This window comes from Salminus brasiliensis, chromosome 13 (assembly GCF_030463535.1).
Source record: "Salminus brasiliensis chromosome 13, fSalBra1.hap2, whole genome shotgun sequence".
Classification (NCBI taxonomy): Eukaryota; Metazoa; Chordata; class Actinopteri; order Characiformes; family Bryconidae; genus Salminus; species Salminus brasiliensis.
The window spans coordinates 20367948-20382327 of NC_132890.1; the positions used below are offsets into that span (position 1 = coordinate 20367948).

The 14380-nt window shown below is 39.8% G+C and overlaps 1 protein-coding gene across 3 annotated transcripts in view; it reads left to right on the plus strand.

The window, feature by feature from the left end:
* The window catches only part of sphkap (SPHK1 interactor, AKAP domain containing), a 57036-nt gene that overhangs the window by 23362 nt on the left and 19294 nt on the right, over positions 1–14380 (plus strand). For all 3 annotated transcript variants that reach the window (XM_072694814.1, XM_072694815.1, XM_072694816.1), the window contains exons 4-6: positions 6567–6620; positions 7967–8104; positions 9108–9366. In XM_072694814.1, coding sequence (XP_072550915.1) covers positions 6567–6620; positions 7967–8104; positions 9108–9366 — 451 coding nt within the window. The remainder of the gene's footprint in view (positions 1–6566; positions 6621–7966; positions 8105–9107; positions 9367–14380) is intronic.

The window sequence follows — 14380 nt, forward strand, 5'->3', positions numbered from 1 at the left end:
ACTGTATGGGTCAATGCCTTTTTTTTCCCTTGGAGTAGTGATGTTAACGGATAGTTTTTTAGTTTTGAAGTATTGATATTAGCTAATTCAGTATTAATACTTGAAATAAGTCTGTAGCCATCTTTATCAGATAAAATGTTGGTGTCAACAAAAAAACAACCTAGTAGTAACCTATTAGTTTAGTCAGTAGTTTGTTACGAAAAGTTGTGCGCTTAGATATGGGAAAACTAAACTTACTGTTTGTTCAGTAGTTTAATACATTTGAGATATGGTAAATGAATCATATTTTTGAATAATATAATGAATTATATTTTTAATCCTAACATCTAATATCTTTTCATGTGATTTGTGGGTAACATTTGGGATTATAACAAATACTGATAGGTGTCACCTGAATCCCTTTAGTACTAACCGTTGTTGACTTTATTATATTGTCAATGAATGTGGCAGAACTAACTGTTATTATTGCCGGTTGGTTTATCAAAGGAGAGAAGGATGATTCATTTAGATGATTTTACAGTGTTTGTTTTCTTTAGTGATTTTACAGTTTAGAGTGTTAATGAGATTTACACTCAAAGGTTTATAGAAGCAACCAATAATTGTTTCTCTCAGATAGCAACAGCTTGAGTTCAATAAAACCTGATTCAACCTCATTAGCCATAGAGTTCACTACACCAGCTCGTACCAGTAGGCTGATATGATTTCTAACAAACAGAGATACACCACCACCACTTCTGTTTTAGAGCATGGTATGTGGTTGTAGCCAGATAAGGTGAACACAGGGACTATTAAAGTTTACCATGTTTCAGACAATCCTTTTACACAGAACTGAATTCAGAGAACAGATAAATATTCCAGGAGAGACTCGTCATGTTTAACCAAGCTCCACATATTCAGATGAAACCAGGAAATCGATTTGTTGTTCTCTATTTCTTTATTTTTCAAAACATTTGGTCTTATGGTATTGGACAGTGGCTGTAGTCTTTCTGGTTTACTCTGCAGTAGCTGGATGTATGCCATGTGCTGCTTGGGACTGATAAACCTGTGCAAGGCCACCTGCTTGGTACTTTGGAGGCTGCACATAGATTTTGAGGTGTTCAGACAGTAGCATTTTAACTGTTGGATTCAGAATCCTGCCAGTTCCCTAATTTCCAATCAGAGTGTTGTTTGGATGGGATTGGTTCTTTAATTTGTCTTTTTTGGCTTGCGATTAGTATTTAGGCTGTTTTTCACTTCCTGAATATCCTTGAATGTGTTAGTAGAATCCCCAACCATTTGGATAAATGCTCTATATGAGTTCTCTTGGTTTTTTTTTGTTCATCTAAAAGCTAATTTATGGTGACATAGATACATCATCATTACTAGTTGCTGCTTTTTTTTTAAAGAAAAACTATCAAAAGCAAAAAAAGTTTCAGGTTAAATTAACAGTTTGGGCAAAAAAACCAGATGAACACGATTGATCTCGGAGCCCAGATTCAGTCGATCAGCCGAGACACGCTTGGTATCTGAAGTGTGCTTCTTTAGTCTACAACAGATGCTAGGCTAATGTTGCTAACAAACACGTAGACTGTCACTAATCTCATCTCTTCAGATCTTCATTAGTTTGGTAAATGGATGTTGTTTAGAACATGGTGTTACTTAGTCTATAAACACACAAAGCTCCACAAAGCTGAATGGTGGAGGAATTGGAACCACTTTCACCTCAGCACTGTGTGTGGTATTACTCGCACCCTGCACTTCAGTTTGAAGACATAGCACTACAAGGTAGGATGTTACTGGGATGAAAATGTAGTTCCAGTTTCGGTTATGCAGCTTTGACAAATTTTTAATTTTTGAAGCTGGTAAATCTAGATTTTGAGGGTGTTTTTACAGAGATGAGTAAACTGGTGACTGTAGTCTAAAAAAGCTCACATCAGATATTAAACATGTCCTGGCTGATCCACAGAATCTGGGATCAGAGATCAATCATGCTAGTTTGATTGATCAGCAAACTGCTCCTTTAAGGTTTAGGGTTAGCTTTACAAAAAATAATGGTGGTCCTCACATCAGGTAGTAAAACAAGAATTTGTGTGTGTGTGTGTGTGTCTGTGTGTGTGTCTGTGTGTTTGTAAGAATACCCACCCAGCTGGAAATGATGGAGTGTGTATCTACTCTGACCCAGCAGTGCAATATGGCCACATCTCGAAACAGCTTTTTTCCACTTCTCCGCTCCTCATCCTCTGCCTCTCCCTCCTCCTTTCTCTCTTCTCCTCCTTCTGTTCCTTCATCACATGAGAGAGAGAGGGGGTGGGGGTGACAGTATGTCCCAGTGTGGGCCACTTTTAGACACACAGTCAGTCGTGTTTGGGGTTAAAAGGGTTAAAGCGCTGTGTCCTTCTCCGGGACGCCATGCAGCCTCTTCTCTACATTCCCATATGAAAGAAAAAAATATATGGACTATATGTATTAGGTTTTTAGATTTAAGAACAATATATTTGTTGCCCAATGTAATACATGACAAATATATGTTTAAAATATATTTTACAACTGCATCTAAGAGATCACCTAATAAAAACGATATTTATATTGTCTATGTAACATAATACATAAGTGTTTAAACTCACCCCTCAAGGTATAAAAATATTTGTGTGTGTGGGTGTGTGTGTGTAACAGTGGCAGTACTGTAACTGTCAGTGCTGTTATGTTAATTGTGCTGTCTGACAGATGACATTTTTATGCCATTAGGATGACATCTGCACTCTAACAACACACTCACACTTCCTTTCTCTAACACACACACACACACATTCACAGTCTGCTTCCAGCCTGCAAGGAGCAGCAACGGTTGACAGTTTACAGTTTACTGAAGTTTAGGATGTTAGTCTGTGGGTTCCCTCTTCCAGTGGTCCAGCAGAATCCACAATAAGAGTTAATGAGAGTAAATAATGACACAGCAATATTTAAAAAACAGCAAGTCTACACCATCGCCACTACCAACACCCTCACCACCACCAAAACACTACCATCACCACCACCATTATCATCATCCTCCATACCATCACCAACACCATCACCACCACCATCACTGCCAACATCACCAACATTATCACCATCATCACCACCAATATCACCATCCATACAATCACCAACACCATCACCACTAGGCCAGCTCAGTTACTCCCCCGAAATCAGATCACAGGTAAAGCTACAGTACACTAAAGAGATCAGGTCAGTATTTATCATTGATGCAGTTATTGATCAGCAGATCAACAGAAACATGACCATCACCACCGCCATCACCACCACCACCACCGCCCTTACCACCACCAAAACCATCACCATCACCACCACCACCCATACCACCACCAAAACCATCACCATCACCACTACCCATACCACCACCAAAACCATCACCATCACCATCACCAACATCATTACCACCACTAATGCCACCACCAGGCCAGCTCAGTTACTTTCCGAAATCAGATCATAGCAACTGCAGTTTAGTGAAGATATCAGGTCAGTATTAAAGACAGAGGCAGCAGAGGTATTGATCAGCAGATCAGCAACACCACCACCAACAGTAACACCATCACCAACACCAGAACTGACACCAGGCCAGCTCAGTCACTCCTCTTAAACCAGATCACAGAAGAACCTGCAGTACAGTAAGGAGAATGTGTCAGTATTAAACACAGAGGGAGTGGAGTGGAGATTGATCAGCAGGAATAATAGTACTATGGTATTTCTGACATGTGTTCACGCATTTTATAACTGCGGAATATCTTCTTAATAAGCCATCCACTGACAAAGCTACTCTCTCTTACACTATCTCTCTCTCTCTCGCTCTCTCTCTCTCTCTCTCTCTCTTTCTTTCTTTCTCTTTTTCCATTGTCTCTCGCTTTTTTCTCTATTTTTCTCTTGTTCTTTCTGTCTCTCTGTCTTCTCTATTTTTATCTGTATCTCCCTTCTCTCTTTTGTTCTTCTTTTCTCTCTCTCTCTCTGCAGATTCTGATGATTAATGAGTTAAGTGGAATTTATATCACTGGTAGCGTGTGTGTGTGTGTATGTGTGTGTGAGGGTAACTTGCGCATTGCGAGTCATCAGAGTGTGAGAAAGAATTAGCACCACTGAAAGACATAATGAATTCAGTGGAGGAGTGAAAGAGAAAGAGAGAGAAACTGAGAGAGGGGGTGAGAGAAAGAGAGAGATGCTAAATATAGCATAAAGGCTAGCACACTGCTGAGTGTGTGACTGCTTTGATTGTCTCTGGAGACAAACTGACCACAGTAGCCAAAACACATACAGAGAGAGAGAGAGAGAGAGAGAGAGAGAGAGAGAGAGAGAGAGAGAGAGAGAGAGAGAGAGAGAGAAAGATCTAAATTCAGAAACGACCGCAAGATTTAAAGTGACAGTTCAGCCAGCGGAATAGCAGACTCCCCCAGACCCCAAACTCTCACTCGCCTTCCCCTTTACCCAGAGTCCTACCCACAGTACAGACTCGCTCATCCAGTTTCCACTCTTCTCTATCTGTCAATAAATCAATTAGTCAATCAATCATAAAAACATAATAGTTTATCATAAATTTCACCTTACCTGGTGCAGCAGTTACATTACCACACCTGAAGGTTTTTCTGCTGCTCCCTGAGACTTGAGTTACTAGAAAGTAACTGCTGTACCATTTAAGGTAGAACCAAAAAAAAAATGCCCTAGGTGCTTAAATGTAAATACTACACTGGTGCAATGGATCATTTGTAGCACATCAGGCTTTAGAATACTATACCATGTAAGGTGGAATGGAAATTGTGGTAAGTTTATCATACATTTCACCTTACCTGGCTCAACAGTTACATTACCACACCTGAAGCTTCTTAATGAATGCTCCCTGAAACTTCAGAATGTAACTGCCGCACATGTAAGCTAGATCAAATATTTTAAGGTACCCCAGGCCTCAGAAAGTGACTGAATTAACACCATTTAAGAAATGGACCATTTGGTGTTTTGGGCCTCAGTATGTAACTGCTGCAATTTAAGATGGAATGGAAATTTGAATAGGGATTGAAATTGATAGGACTTGGTGGGATATAGGCTTCCATTACTGGTTAGCTATTACTGTGCAAAACCTAAAGAAACAAACTTCAGACACTGAAAATGATTCAGCTGGTCGACTACATTTGGGTTAAGGGGGAAACTGTCACATTAATCTCAGGCTGAACTATCGCTTTACTGTCCAGTGTTGCTTCTATAGTTAGCTCTGGGTGTTCTGAAGGGAATCAGAGGGTCTTTACAAGATGTCAGAGAATATCACACAGCACTTCAGCAGAGAACATGATTGGCCTCTATGTGTGTGTGTGTGTGTGTGTCTGTGTGTGTCTGTGTGTGTGTGTGTGTGTGTGTGTGTGTGTGTGTGTGTGTGTGTGTGTGTGTGTGTGTGTGTGTGTTAGTGTGCGAGAGAGTTGTCTCTTTGCTCTCAGGCTTCTTTTATGTCCTCCTGTTCAGTAAATGGGCTTCTTTAATCTGTAGGAGTGCTGTTCAGAGAGCCTGATAGTGTACACACACATACATACACACGCACACAAACACACACACACACACACCCCTACCCCCACTGTTGAGTGCACTAATACACTATACACAACAGTATGTGGGCATCATAATTTTCTCTGAAATCAATGCTTTTAAGGAGTCAAGGAGTCCCCCTTTGCTGCAGAAACAGTCTCTACCTCTCTGGGAAGGCTTTACACTAGATGTTGGAACATTGTTTTGGGCAGGATTTGATTGCATTCAGACCCATTGCATTCAGTGAGAGCATCTGGTGTTGGATGATTAGTTCTGCCACCCCAACTTATCCCAAACGTTTTGGATGAAGCACCATCATTTCAGAGAATGCAGCTCCACAGAAACTTATTGCACTTCAAGTGTTTTGAAATACGATGTGTGATGCCTGAGACATTGTTTTACCGCAGTTGTGATGTTTTTAAAAGCACATAACTTTTAAATGTGAAGGGATACATGCAGGGTGTTGTGTGGAAAAAATATTTCTAATAAACCTATTTGTTCAGATTTGATGCTACTTTACCATCATTACATCCATATAAAACTCAGAAAATAGTGTAGGTGTAGGTTTACTGTTGGGTTTAAATAGAAAATAAAATGGCTATATTTGTCGTTCTGAAATTGATGGACTTTTTGCACAACATTCTTAAAATCAGCTTATTTTTACTGTAGAGCAGGTGTTCTGCCAGCCTGCAGTTAGGGACCCCCTTCTGTGGGAGAACTGGAAATCCATGGACCCTTACTTATTTCTTAGTGATTTCACGGTGCAAAAACCAAACCATTTATCTGGGATACCATAGCAACCACCTTGCACCCAATAGCAACAACCTGGGATACTGTGTAAACTGATAAACAACACCAAGGCGCCCACTGGTTTCATTTTGATCACTTCTTCTTTTAGCTGAATTGTGGACCCCCTTAGCTGTGCATCATGGACCCACTTTGAGATTCATGTGGTAGTAGACACACACGCACACATACACAAACACAATGTGCTACAAAATCAAAAGTCCAATCTTCTTTGTGTGCAGATCTGTTTTGTGAGTTTGGACACGACTGACCGGAATGACAGCAGCTGCCTTAAGGTGGGTGAAGTGTCTTTACATTGAGCGAGGGCTGGATTGCCTTGGTTAAGGCCTTTAGTTTTTATTTGGTGGTCCACCAGTTTGTCCACTCATCCATTTCCCCATCCATTTACCATCCACTCATCAATCTCTTCAACCATTCATCTATCTATCCATCCACTGATCTGTATCTCTATTCATTTGTACATCTATCCATCCACCTTTCCATTCATGCACCCATCCATCCTTCCACTCCTCCATTTCTCTATACATTGATCAACGCATATGCATTACCAGTCTAAAGTTTGGATACACCTGGTGAATGTGTGCTTATCATCATCTAAAAAATATTTGATCCGATTACTAGGGTGACCATATTTTTGTTTTTAAAAAAGAGGACATTGGGGACACAATGGTATCCACCATAGTCATCAAAACGAAAGTAGCTAATTTGGTCATATAGGCTATTAAGGCTGCTTATTGCTCTTGTTAAATGACCATATACTTGCTTGTCTACATATACACATGCCCTACCACTTAGGCTTACCTAAACCCCCCATCAGCTAAGACATCCTAACTCCGTGTGTCCCCAGTGTCTTCTTTTTTAAAAACAAAAATATGGTCACCCTAGCATTTGGATCAAATGGTTTTAAGGTGATGATCGGCACACATTCAACCAGGAGTATTCAAACTTTTGACTGGTACAGCATGTACCCATCCATTCATCTACTGATATGTCTCACTTTCAATCCATCCATCTTTCTATCAATTCATTCCGCATTTAGCCATCCATTTATCCTTTCTACCATTCACCTTTCTATCCATCCTCCCATCCAAATGTCCACAAATCCTTCTGTCTGTTTATTCCTCCATCCATCTAAGTAGTTTTTAAATTTCTAGAGTAGAATAGAAAGTAGAAGGTAATCTTACCACAGATTACCTATCTATAAAAATGAATGCTTGGAGGGTATAAGCTTGCATATTGTGTGTGCTACATTAGCAGCATAGCACCAGTGTAAAAATGGAAGAAGCAAACATTTCTTAGCTGATATTAGAGATAAATGTGTCGAATATTTACTGTCGCTTTAAGATTACAATTTTCATTAAAGAATTTAAATGATCAAAAACATCAACAGATTAAATCAAACTCTTCACCTTCCGAGCATCATTAAATCTTTCATTTTCTTTCTTTTGCTGTCTCTAAATTAGTTTTCATTTAAATTAAACTCTTAATGTGAATGTGCCACATGACTGACTGAGTTAATAACCAATATTCCAATAATAATTGAGTTTAATTAATAAACAGATGAACAGTTTCTGCAGATGAGTGTTGATGGAAGAACTGTAACGGTGTTGGTGTTTTGTAGAAGTTGGCCACAGTGTCTCAGGATCTGCCGCGGTTGGTGGAGTGTGTGGGCATGCGGCCACTCAAAGAGCAAGAAATCCTGCTGCTGACCGGCCTGGACTCACCTGACACCTGCCAGCATGACCCCACCCCCACACAGGTCAGTCCCACTGGCAACCTAGTCTAGCTACATTCATGCACATAGGGCAAATATAAATTTTTGAGATTTACAAGATGCAACAATCAATTGAACAAACATACAAACATTTGATTAAAATGCTACATCTGAACAAAAATGCTAAATATACTTAAAAAAAAAGCTAATTCTGATTTATGACAAAAGGTTAAATCTGATTTACGAGAAAAAGCAAATCTGATTTAATAAAAAAAAGCTAAACCTGATATATGCGGAAAAGCTAAATCTGATATACAAGACCAGAAAATTCTGATGTAATAAAAAAAAAGCTAAACCTGATTTATGAGAAAATGTTAAATATGATTTAAGACAAAGGGCTAAATCTGTTTTAAGAAAAAATGCTAAATCTGATTTAGCCCAAATCTAAAAAGCTAAAAGTCATTTATTAGAAAAGGCTAAATCTGATTTACGAGAAAAGGGTAAATGTGATTTATGTATGAAAAGCTAAATCTGATTTAAGAAAAGCTAAATCTATTATGTGAGAGAGAGCTAACAATTTCTTGTTAACTGAAAATAGCTAATGTTAGCTAACTGTGCTAACTGTCTTGCAAATGTGTGCTGTTGTGAGTGAATGACTAGACATCTACTGTATTACCTCCTCATCTAGAGAAACAATGCCTTACACTGCCACCTAGTGTATTCAGGTAGCACCTGCTCAAAGGTCAATCCATCGTTGTTAAAAACGGACGTGGCGTCATTATTCTGTTACAGCATTGTGGATTATCAGTATTTGTGCATTTGTGTATTTGTGCATTTGTGTAGCACTTTTTACAACTGATGTTGTTGCAAAGCAGCTTTTCGATAGCAATCTAATAATAAAAAAGATTAACAACACATATATTGATTGTTACTGTTATGTAGGTTCTATACCCTAGGCCTGGTATCAGGTCAGGAAGTTACATGTGATGCAGTGTTGTGAATAGATTGTCTGTAGTTTGTGATGTTTCTGTGTGTGTGTGTGTTACAGAGTCAGAGGGCTGTTGATGTGTGTATGGTGCAGAGTTCGGGGGTGCATCGCCCTACTCATCCAAACAGCATCATCCTTCAGATCAACAAGTTCCTGATTGGTTTGCAGTCTGGTCAGGAGAGGCAGCGACACAGCCAGTTGGCAGGACATCGCATTGCGGACGACGACACAAATCGTTCGGTTTCTTCCATAGAGGAGGATTTCCTGACCGCCTCCGAGCAGCTTGGGGAGGACAGCGAGGATGACCCGTTCAGAAACGGTAAATAACTCACACATGCATCCATTCGTTCATCCATTCAGTCATCCATCCATTTGTTCATTCACATGTCCATCTCTCCGTGCATCTATTCATCTGTTCATCCACCAATCCATCTGGTCATCCATACATCCATCACCAGTGGCCATCCACCAATCCATCTGTCCATGCATTCATCTGTCCATCACTCCATCTGTCCATCAGTCCATCCACCAGTCAGTCATCCATCCGTCCATCTACCAGTTTATCTGTCCACCCATCCATCCATCTGTCTGTTCGTCCATTCATTCATCTGTCTGTCCACCCATCCATCCATCTGTCTGTCCACCCATCCATCCATTAATCTGTTCATCTGTCCATATACCCATCCATCAGTCGATCCACAAATCCATCTGTCCATCCATTCACCCATCCATTAATCTGTCTGTCCACCCATCCATTCATCTTTTCATCAATACATCCATTTTTTCATCCACAAATCCATTAGTCAATGCATCCATCTTGTCATCCATCTTTTCATCTGTTTATCCATCTGTCTATCCATCCATGATACACCAATCCATCTATCCATCCATCTTCCGGTTTATCCATCCACCCATCCATCCATCTGTCCATTCACAAATCCATCTGTCCATCTATCCACCCATTCACTCACCAGTCTGTCTGTACAGAAAATGAAAGTAAACTGAATCTTCAGCACTCATGTTTGTTTAGATAAAATCATCAGCTCCTGCTGATGTAACTTAATGGAAGTTAAGACATACGATCTGTGGCTCAGTGCCAGAATGTTACTCTGGCAGAACCCTGGCTGCTTTAGTGAGCCATCTGACACAGTAAGAGAAAAAGAGAGAGAGAAAAAGAGATGCACGATGCATCTGGAGAGTCTGCTGCTCAAATGTAGATGATAACAGCTCCATATGCCTTAAAGTAATAACTCACGATCAGGCCTCACGATAACGCATTGATTAACCCATACACGTTCAGAGTGATTAGTGTTGTATGTAATAATGAATTCCGTTTACATTCCACTCTACAGGCTGGTTTGAGGCTGTGCTTCTGACTCTGTTTGTTTTAAGGTTGAAAAAAGACGAGTTACATCAGGAGCAGGTCATTAACTATAAGCATAAGTTATTATTTTGTCACCAAACTACAGCCGTTGAGCTGTCTGCACCGCTTGTGTCCTAAGCCAGTGGCAGCAATCCTTGGGTTCATTGTTTTAAAAAACGATAAAGCATCTCTGATTATAATAGTTATGGACCTACAGCTCTACTTTGTTCCATGTGGGCCTTAGGGTTTAGATAATACCAGTTTTCACAAAAACATTCTCTTTTGCCAGATTAATAGTGATCTATTCTATAATGTTTTTTTTAAACATGTCTGGTCTCACTGGTGAGTGTTGATGGCCTTTCCTAACCACATACTTATAAAAGCTCATTCTGATCTGTTTGGACACAGCATTGTGGTGAACATGGCTCAGAGGTGAACTTGGAGGAGAACGATAACTGCTAATTCTGTTATGTCAACTAGCAGACACCCATGCTGGCTGCCATTGCCCACGATAAGTGATGTGGAGAGAGGAAAGACCATCCTACCCGCTCGAAGAGCGAAAGGACAGTTATGCTCTCTGGGACTCACGAACACTGATGGATGGCTGTGGCATCACTGGTGATAGGCTGCACCACTTGGGAGCCAATCAGTATGGGTTAACACAAAGAAAAATGTTCCAAAGCCGATGTGGAAAATATCCAATTTTAGGAAGAACAGCTGTGTTTTTGTTGAGCTCTTTTATTTGACATGATTACTAATGCTAATAAAGAACATTTCTAAAAAATGGGCCAGTTCAAATCAACTTGATTTGTTTTCGTAGCATGTTTGAGAGCAAATGTAATGTTTTTTAAGCGCCTGAAGCAACCAGCCATCAGCCTAAGTTTTTATAGCACAACTCTGAAAGTACTTTGCACTTTATGTGCTTATATAAGGCTGCTGCTGAAGCCTGCTCTATAAAAGGGCAGCTCCAGAGCAACTCCAGCACTTTCCTCCTGAATACCACTCTTTGCTCAGTCCGAATCGAAGGGAAAAATGGGCTGAATTCGTGGTGAAATAGCAGTGGCCCTGTCCACTGCACTCGCTGTCAGATTTACAGCCAGCTGTGCTGATAAGAGAAGCCAGGTACTTGTCACCTCACCATCCTGCAATAACGCAGACCGGCCTGGAGCTGCTGAAACCGATTAGAAAGCGACTTATCCGTGTCTCTTCATAACAAAACCTCCTATCTCTAAACTGCTTCTTCACATTCACAAAGGGGCACGCTTTCCAAAATAAAAATTGGACCCATCACTACACCTGTGGTAAACATGCTTACTTTTCTCCTGCTGTCGACTTAATTTATAGAGAGATTTTTTTGGGCAAAGACTTAGCCCCACCCATTCAACCTACAGCAGTTTAGCCCCACCCATTCACCCTACAGCAGTTTAATTCCACCATTGAGTGTATTGCAGTTTAGCCGCACCCATTCCGTTTTCTGGTTTATACTATTTATATATACCTTTATAGTAAATACCTGGGATACCATAGCAACCACTTCTTTGTTACATTTATTTTTCATTTTTCTTTTTTATTTCACATTTTTTACTTTTTTGCTTTGCAAACATTTATATTACTCATTTTGTTATATTTATATGATCTGTTTTCTTATTATTATTTTTCTGCCAAATACTGGATAAGCTTTTGGACAAACCATCTTTAGGCCAATAGTTTTGGCACCCCACATTTTACCTCCTCAGATATGATAGCAACCACTGAGAACCACTTCAGCTGCTTCAAGTTGTTGTTATTATTATTATATTTTCTTCCCCCAGATTTTTGCTGTATAACACAATTCCAACTCCAAATTGTTTGGTCTGATTGTGTGATTCAGCTTTCTAAAAAGCATTGTGATCAGATACACCGTTTCTGCATAGCAGCAGATTTTCCGGTAGTAATGAATGTGGTGCAAAGGTTTTGGTGCCCATCAAACGTAACAGTGATACAACCATCAACCACAGCACTTAGCAACATCTGTCCAACCCCCTGAGACACCATAGCAACCACCTAGCATCTGGTTATCAGCAGTATAGCATCCACCTGGGATATAGCAACTGCTTAGCAACACCATAGCAGCCACCTAGAAACACCATAGCAAACACCTAGTATACTATAACCACTTAACATCACCATAGCAACCACCTAGCAATCACTTAGCAACAATATAGCAATCACCTGGGATATTACAGCAAACAGTTAGCAACACCATAGCAACTTAGCAACAACACCATAGCACCATAATAACTACCTGAAATGCCATAGCAAACATATAGCAGCAACTTAGCAACAGCCTGGAAGTGGAATTAATTTTAGCTGCACACATTCTGTGTTTTCTTCAGGAAACACACTTTTCCTATTTTTGGTATTTACATTTTTATTATATACTGCAAAAAAGGTTAAGGTTTTGATTCAGTGGGCTGAAATGTTAAACGCAACTTGGTTACGTACTGTCTTTGGAAACGTATTTACTACAACAACAACAGTAATAATAATAACACTGGTGAAGTTGTGATGACGTGGTGTTTATGTAATGGTCTAATGAGCTGTGCTGTTTTATTAAGCAGCTTTTATTAAGCCCAAGGCCCATACACTTCCCAAATCAATGACTATCAGTGCGTGCGGTGTGACCAGCCTTGAGTCACATATTAAGGCAATGAGACACTCCACGCTGCTGCCATGAGGCAAGGCTAATCTATAATTAATCTCTCATATGGAATTACAGTTAACGCTGTGTGAAGGTTATGCTCTCCTCAAAGCCAATGCAATATTTATAATGAGATTGGGCCAGATAGGGATTTGCACTGGGTGGGGGGTGATAGTGGAGGGAGTGAGCGAGATAGCTGTAGCTATGCGATATTGATAGCTTACTCATGGGCTATAGCCTCTGCCAGTGGACACAGTGGGGGAGACAGAGTGGTTAAGTAATAACAGTGGATGTATCACTGATTCTCACCCCATAGCATTTGTCACCTTCGCTCTTAGACGGTCTTCTCTTCCCTCGCTTTCACTCATTTAGCCGGCGCTCTTACCCATTTTACAAAACGTGCAAACAATAGAGGGAAGAGGGGCTGATGCTCTGTCCGCTCAGTAAAATTGTCTTCTAAATGTTGAAAGGACAAGCGTTAAAAAGGAAATACCCAGAATGACTAATACTGTACTGTAAAAGAGACAGTACATCCCAAGACAAAATATTCTGTTAATAGATACTTATAAATACTATGTTGTCAAAGTTTTTTTAAATAGTGCTTATTTCTTAAAATATACATTGTTTAAGGAGTTTTCTTTTTCCAAATATCATAAATGAATAAGATTAAGTAATACAGATATATTTTATTAGTAATAGTAGTATTGCTATTTGTAATAGTACTGTAGAGTAGTGGGTAACAAAATCACTTTCCCCAATGCAGACTAGGGTTCGATTTCCTGGCCAGGAAAGAGCATCAGATTAATGGTGCAAATGTAAAAAAACAGCTTTAACAGCTGTAGTTTAATGTGTTAAAGCTGCTACTCGGTTCAGGCTAGAGCTTCAGTAGTGCTGCAGGTCCAGACATTCAGCTTCAATGCAGTTTGTATTTAGCTTAGTTTAACTTTATCTTATTGGCATTTACTGACAACAGTACATTCCCACAAGTCTTTCTGCCAAAATGCAGCTTTTTGTTAAAGCTGAAGGACAGCGTCAGTGTTCAGCTAATAGCTAGTTAGCATATATGCCTTGGATCAATAGGTCTGAATGTTGAGTGTGTGTGTGTGTAAAGGATCTTATTTAATCATTTATGAGTTGGCATGTTTATACATGTCTGAGGGTCATTAAAGACATGTCTTTGTTATCCATTGTCATCATACCTTATGTCCAAATGTTTGCGGACACCCCTTCTAATGAATGTATTCAGCTTGCTGACACAGATATGCACATGTGCACACACACAGCTTGTCT